A 7,767-nucleotide genomic window follows, 5' to 3' on the forward strand; every position below is an offset into this window, starting at 1 on the left:
GGTGCGGGAGCAACACCGAGGGTTGTGATCCCATAGCCGGTCCCGGTCTGGTACGGGCGCGACACTGAGGGTTGCGATCCGTTGCCGGTCACGAAAAAAGACAAAAAGGAAAAAAAAAAAAAAAAACCAGATATGGGCCGGCACGGTGGCACACTGCTACAGTGTGCCGCTTGGGAAGCGCGGCGGCGCTCCCGCCGAGGGTTCAGATCCCACATACAGACCGGCCGCTCACTGGCTGAGCAAGGTGCGGGAGCAACACCGAGGGTTGTGATCCCATAGCCGGTCCCGGTCTGGTACGGGCGCGACACTGAGGGTTGCGATCCGTTGCCGGTCACGAAAAAAGACAAAAAGGAAAAAAAAAAAAAAAAACCAGATATGGGCCGGCACGGTGGCACACTGCTACAGTGTGCCGCTTGGGAAGCGCGGCGGCGCTCCCGCCGAGGGTTCGGATCCCACATACAGACCGGCCGCTCACTGGCTGAGCAAGGTGCGGGAGCAACACCGAGGGTTGTGATCCCATAGCCGGTCCCGGTCTGGTACGGGCGCGACACTGAGGGTTGCGATCCGTTGCCGGTCACGAAAAAAGACAAAAAGGAAAAAAAAAAAAAAACCCAGATAGGTATAGTACAATTATGTAGTATACATTATTACTGTGTGCACTATTATATGTATATCTACATCATACATACACACATATAGAGACAGACAGACAGAGAGAATATGATACATAGTAAACACATAAAAAATACGCCATAGGAGTTTAAAAGTAGAAAGAGTAATTTTCGACTGGCCAGTTAGCTCTATCAGTTAGCAACAAGGTCAAGGGTTCAGATCACCTTTCCAGCCAACCACCCAAACAGAAAAAAGAGAGAACTTTAGGCCGAATCCTTTGGAACAAAGTTGAAAAGGTATTATGCTATGGAAAAGACCACTAGATAAGAATAGTCTGGCCTTCAGGCCTGGTTTTGCCATTGATGTACAATGTGACCTTATGCATTTAAATAATATCTTCCAGAGAATGTGCTTTCCATATTCTGAGTTCCACAGGTTTTTAGGTTGGGATTACAAACAAAGACACAACAAGATGCAGAACAGTTTACACTATATGATCCCTTTAAAATGTGATAATTAAGCACAGAAAAAATCTGGAAGGATAAACATGTAACTATTAAACTATTATCTGGAAGGATAAGAACACTAAGCTATTATGAATATGGGGCTCTTAGGAAAACCAGTTTATTCCTCATTCTCATAGAAACAGGAAAAATCTCTCCCAGAAAATTACTAAGATTTTACCCTAAAGTTAGTACACAGCCTGGATAAGACTTCAGAGAATAAGGTCCCAGTGGTAAACTATGAGATAAAATAGCTGATCTAAATAAATTTGGTTAAGGGCCCCAATTTGAATATATTTAATTTTATTTATTTATTTTTTAAAGATGACCGGTAAGGGGATCTTAACCCTTGACTTGGTGTTGTCAGCACCACACTCTACCAAGTGAGCTAAATGGCCATCCCTGTATAGGGATTTGAATCCTTGGCCTTGGTATTATCAACACCATACTCTCCCAAGTGAGCCATGGGTCAGCCCCTGGACACATTTAATTTTGAGCTTTGTCTTGCTGGAAAATTTATTACTAAATCCCAATTCTAATTAGTCTTGGGCAAACCAAGACAGTATTTCTAAGAAAATTGAAGTTGTCCTCTAGAAATAAATCAGATAGAATAAAATACATGGGATAAAGTTCACCTCAGAGACTTAAAAACTTTAGCTGTGGTACAATCAGCTGGAATGTAGAGTACTTTTCAACAGGCTGAGGACCATCTTTCTAACTGATAACAGTTGTATGACTCTGGGAAAGATATGTCATGGGATGAAGAAACATGGTTCCCAGAGTCACATATAAACCACATGTTTCCTCATCCCATGAACTGCAAGTTTCTTCATCTATAAAACAAGGTTAAATAATACTTACCTTACAAGATTAATGACATGAATGCCTAGAATGCATTAAGCAGCCCAAAAAATGATGCTGTTAAATACAAACAAGAGACACCAAATTTCTGTGGCTGTGGTTTTCACCCAAGAATTATATCACAGTCACCTTGGTGGCTTTTTCAAAACACACATACCCATACCTACTCACCTGGGAAAGAATCCAATTCTCCAATGGGGGGAGAGCAGCTTATTTTGCAAAAGCAACTTAACTATTCTGATATATCCTACCTCTCCCTTTAGAGCAGCATTTTTTCAAGTGAAGGTGATTTTCTTTTCCTTTCCAGGGAATATTTAGCAATGTTTGGAGACATTCTTCGTTGTTATAACTAGAGGAATTGGGGAGCTACTGGCAACTGGTGGGTAGATGCCAGAGTTGCTGCTAAACATTCCACAATGCACTGGACAACCCCCACAACAAAGCATTGTCCAGCCCAAAATGTCAACAATACCAAGGTTGAGAGACCCTGCTTTTGAGCCTCTAATCTATAGAAATAAACCAAAAATTCAGTCATAACTACAAGGCAGTTTTATATACTGAATGTTTGTGCCCTCTCCCTCTGCCAAATTCACATGTTGAAATTGTAACCCTCAATGTGATAGTATTAGGAGGTGAGGCCTTTGGGAGGTAATTAGGTCACGAGGGTGGAGCCCTCTCTCTGCCTGCTCTCCATGTGAGGACACAAGAGAACAGCCTTCTCCAAATGAGGAAGAGTGCCTTTATAGGACACCTGGTCTGCTGGCACCTTGATTTTGGACTTCCCAGTTCCCAGAACCATGAGAAATAAATTTCTGTGGTTTAAGCCACCGAGTCTATGATATGGAAGCCTAAATGCAGATATGCAGCCTTAGAGAATATGATTAGAATGTAACACTCACCAAGAAAGCTTTTTCTAAAAAGATTATACTCTGCTCTTATCAATTGCTTTTCTCTCACAATAAGATATCTTGATATCTTAATAAGCTAGAAGAATGGGATAATAGTGAAAGATAATATAGAGTTATAGTTAACCAATTTATGAAATCCATGAATCTTCCTTTGGTTTATTACTTCTAATAGTAGAGTGGATTTTTTTGTTTTGTTTTGTGTTATTTTTTTAAGGGAATAGAATACTGGTCTGGCCGACTGGCTCAGTTGGTTAGAACATGGTGTTGGTGGGCCTGGTGGACTGGCCCCATGGCTCACTCGGGAGAGTGCAGCGCTAAGCGCCGAGGCCGCGGGTTCAGATCCTATATAGGGATGACTGGTGCGCTCACTGGCTGAGCATGGTGTGGACAACACCGTGCCAAAGGTTGCGATCCCCTTACGGTCAGAAGAAAAAAAAAAAAAAGAACATGGTGTTGGTAACACCAAGGTCAAGGGTTCAGATCCCCATACTGGCCAGCCACTAAAAAAGAAAAAGAACAAGAAATAGAATACCACTTATAGGGCTCTTTTAATTACCTTTCTAGACTGAGATGTAAAATCTCCATCAGTTGCTTCAGATTTCTTAGATCTTTTCTTAGATTTTTTCTTAGATTTTTTCTTAGATTTTTTGGGAGTACTAATTCTGGTGAATTTCATTCTGAAAAAAAGAGGATTCAGAAACATTTTCATGATTATAGTATGTAAGAACTTCAATTAAATATAGAAGAGAACCAACTAGGGCTCTAGTTTCTGAACTTTTCTAAAACAGGAGGAAAACAGCAACTCCTATCAGTTTCAAACTACTGATTCAAAAGTAAGCCACACTTTATTATTCACTATTTCCTTTAGAAATAATAAGCTTTGGGCCGGCCTGTGGCTCACTCGGTAGAGTGCGGTGCTGATAACACCAAGGCCACGGGTTCGGATCCTATATAGGGATGGCCGGTTTGCTCACTGGCTGAGCGTGGTGCTGACAACACCAGGCCAAGGGTTGAGATCCCCTTACCGGTCATCTTTGGTAGAGTGCGGTGCTGATAACACCAAGGCCACGGGTTCGGATCCTATATAGGGATGGCCGGTTTGCTCACTGGCTGAGCGTGGTGCTGACAACACCAAGCCAAGGGTTGAGATACCCTTACCAGTCATCTTTAAAAAAAAAAAAAAAAAAAAGAAATAATAAGCTTTACAGAAAATTAACCCCTAGTTTTTTTCTTGTATTAGCCAAACCAGTATGCAAGTATATGCTTGATAGTGCATGTGTCAGTTTACCCAAGAAATAAAATTCTGTGATTTATTTTTAATCTCATATTTGTCAAATGCACAGAATTCATATTTGAAGGATATTTCTTCAGGGATTAGCAACTATGATAAGTAAGAGTTTAGCACTCACCTAAAATATATGTAAAACTCTTCTGAAATTATGCCTGACTTTAAATTAAATGTGGAAAACAAGAAGCATTTTTGAAACCCTCTTCTATCTTATAAATCAGCTGTGTTCTAGAAAAAACAATACCTTCCAATGCTTTAAGTATTTTCCTTTCCACCTAACAATGCATGCAGAGTACTAAAACTTTAGAACAAAAATAAAACTTTACCTAATGGGGCTCTCTGAATCGGAGGATACTATTAGTAATTCCGCTGTATATAAGCTATGCTTTTCTGATAAGTTGGCTGCTTTTGGAGTGGAAGCCTTTACTGGACTGTTATCTTGTGCGTCTTCTGAATCAGTACCTTTAATGGTTACCTTAGTAGGCGTGCTGCTGCTTCTTAAATATCTTCTGGTTGATTTGGGTGTGGAAACATTTACCAAACCATCTTCAGGTTCAGCTTTAGAGTTTATAACCTTATCTTTAATTGGTATGCTGGCGTTTCTTGAGGATTTATTGTTGTTACGTTGAGAGGAAATCTTCAGAAGATCATTATTTGCTCCATCTTCACAAACAAGACTTTCACTGTTAAGTAATGTACTGCTTTTGAAAACTTCTGTTTTTTGTCTTAACCTCATTCCAAGCCTATCTTGTTTATCTTTTAAGGAAAAGTTTGTTTCCTTCTTTTTAGTATTTCTCTCTCTGTTTTCACCTGGAGTAGCCCCAGTATCTAATGTTTTCTTACTCTTTTTCTTTAGCTTTTTAGTTTTCTCCTTAGGAAAACTTCCTTTATCAGTGTGTGACTGTGAATTGCCATTATTTGAAACCATTTGCATATTAGGATCTCCCATTATTTTTTTAGAACTATTATCTCTTCTTTCCTCATTTAAAGATTTTTCATTGATGTCTTTCTGCTTATCAGAAGACTTTTTGACTCCATTTTTAAGTGCATCTGACGCTGGCTGCCTAAATGCTTTCATAAACTGCTGTCTTTCTTCTAGAGTACATTTTGGTTTCACAGTTTCAGAACCTCCAGCTTCCAACACTGCCAATTCTAATTCTTCTTCTTGTATAACAACGTTAGATTTTCTTTTCTGAATGCCCTGTTCATTCTCAGGATCAGACAGACTATTTTCCATTTCAAATCGCTTTCGTTTCAAGAAAATTGGCGGTATTTTTCCTGTCGTTTTGGGGGGAATAGGGTGAACTTGTGCAAGAACAGTCACTGTCTTAAGGAGTACCTGTTGAGAAATTTCACAGTTGTCTATATCACTTATAAAACCACTTTTGACTATCTCTTCAACATTTTCAGACAGAACACAAACTGACATTGTAGAGTCTGGCGTCTGTTCCACTTTATTTTCCTGGTGACTTTTTAAAAATTCTTCATATGAGACAGTTATTGTACTATCATCTAACTGGGCTGTTTCAGTTACATTATCTCTAGAGTTTGCATCATTTGTAGTACTCTTGATTTCATTAGTTAGGGAAGGCATTTTCTGTTTACTATCTTTACCATCTTTTTTAAGCAGATTTAGTTCCTCTGCCAAGGGTAAACTTTGAGATAGATCTATGACATCTCTGCGCTTCCTTTTTCTCAACTTTTTGCAATCATCTTTTGTGGCCCTTTGTTTAGGATTTACTATCTTAGAATTTTTTTGCGAGGCCATAGTGCTTGAATGATTTTTGATATCCTGAATGCTTTCTTCAAGTACCTCTACACGTTTCTTGTAAAGTAAAACAGAATTACTACTTTCCTCAAAATTGTTATTTAAACTAGAGTCTTCTTTGCTATCATCACTATTAATTTCAATTGGAGATTCATTTTCAGTTTTAATATTATTTAGATGATGAGATAAATTACTCCTCCTTCTTTTCTTCTTAAGCTCTATGTTTGAGAACATTTCCAAAGGTGTCTTACAGGCTTGGCTATTGTCAATGGGCAGTGGTGCAGATGACTTTATTTTGCTCTCCTTTGCTGATTGTGTCTTCTCATTTGTAAGTGAAGTCTTTCTAAAATAATCCATAATATTACTGGATTTTGGTGGAGAGAAAACCCTGTCTCCAATCTTCCTTATTGGTGATAAATATTTTGTAATTGTTTTACAGGAAGATCTGTCATCATCTTTCCTTCGCTTTTTGCATGGCTAGCAATTTAAAAGAGTGAAAAAAAAAAACACGTATTTTAAACAAAATGTAAATTTTAAACACGAATGTAATACTTTAAGTAATTAGATTTTTTTAAAAAGGAAGGCTCCTTTATGTTAAAAACATGATATTTGGGCCGGCCCGTGGCTCACTCGGGTGAGTGTGGTTCTGATAACGCCAAGGCCCCAGGTTCGGATCCCATATAGGGATGGCCGGTTAACTCACAGGGTGAGCGTGGTGCTGACAACACCAAGTCAAGGGTTAAGATCCCCTTACCGGTCATCTTTAAAAAAAAAAAATGATATTTTAGAAAGAAAATGAGCTTCAAAGTTAAACCTACATTCAAATCTCAGTGTCACATCAAGTTGTACACTCATAATTTGTGCACTTTACTGTTTATACATTACACATCAATAAAAAGTTTATATTAAAACAAAACCAAGGCCAGTATACTTATGAGCAAATTTATTAACTTCTCTTGGCCTCTGTTTATAACCCTTGAATAGCACCAACCACTTCACAGAACTTGTAATGAACACCCTACATAAAAATATGTTTATCACATGGTAGAGAGAGACCCTACAAATAATAATTCCATTGCCCTTTTACTTTTTTAGTTAAAGATAAACACATTATTTTAAGTATTTTTTTTTCTTTCCTAATTTTAACTATTTCTAAGAAACAGGTACTTAGTGCAGCAGCTCAGGATCCTGAAGTTTACTAATCAAGCAGAAATTATGGTAAAAAGATCACCAAAAGAACACTTGCCACACAAGTCCAGTGTTTCAATTTGCTACCAAAACAGTTACTGCCTGCCTCCTGCGTTAGTTATTACCCTCACAGCATCAAGGTCTCTGTAATGCTAAGGATGTTATATATATTTTTAATCATAAATTAGTAACTTACATAATAGAAAACAGATATCACCTTATTGGTTACAGAAATCTTCAGCAGTCTTTTCTTTAATTTTAACTTTTCTCGGTTCATTTGTAGAATAAACTTGCCAGAATAAGAAGGACTTTTTTTAAAAGATAAGTAATGAATGGGGGATTTATACTTCTAGAAAATTAAAATGTATTATAAAGCTGTCATAATTAAAAACATAGTACTGATGCATGAATAGGCAAGCAGCTTGATGGAGTGAATTAGAAAACAAAAAACTGACATAAGTATATATGTAAGAACTTGGTATATGGTAACAGTAGCATTCAAGGACCGGCCAGTGGCTCACTCGGAAGAGTGTGGTGCTGATAACACCAAGGCCCCGGGTTCGGATCCCATATAGGGATGGCCGGTTTGCTCACTAGCTGAGCGTGGTGCTGACAACACCAAGCCAAGGGTTGAGATCC

The 7,767-nt window shown here is 38.5% G+C and overlaps 1 protein-coding gene across 1 annotated transcript in view; it reads right to left on the minus strand.

The window, feature by feature from the left end:
* ATAD5 (ATPase family, AAA domain containing 5) overlaps positions 1-7,767 on the minus strand; it is a 57,181-nt gene that overhangs the window by 45,765 nt on the left and 3,649 nt on the right. The window contains exons 2-3 of the mRNA XM_008585519.1: positions 4,499-6,417; positions 3,441-3,561 (exon numbers count right to left, since the gene is read on the minus strand). Of these exons, the coding sequence (XP_008583741.1) occupies positions 3,441-3,561; positions 4,499-6,417 (2,040 nt within the window). The remainder of the gene's footprint in view (positions 1-3,440; positions 3,562-4,498; positions 6,418-7,767) is intronic.

Source organism: Galeopterus variegatus, unplaced genomic scaffold (assembly GCF_000696425.1).
Source record: "Galeopterus variegatus unplaced genomic scaffold, G_variegatus-3.0.2 Scaffold3602, whole genome shotgun sequence".
Taxonomy (NCBI): Eukaryota; Metazoa; Chordata; class Mammalia; order Dermoptera; family Cynocephalidae; genus Galeopterus; species Galeopterus variegatus.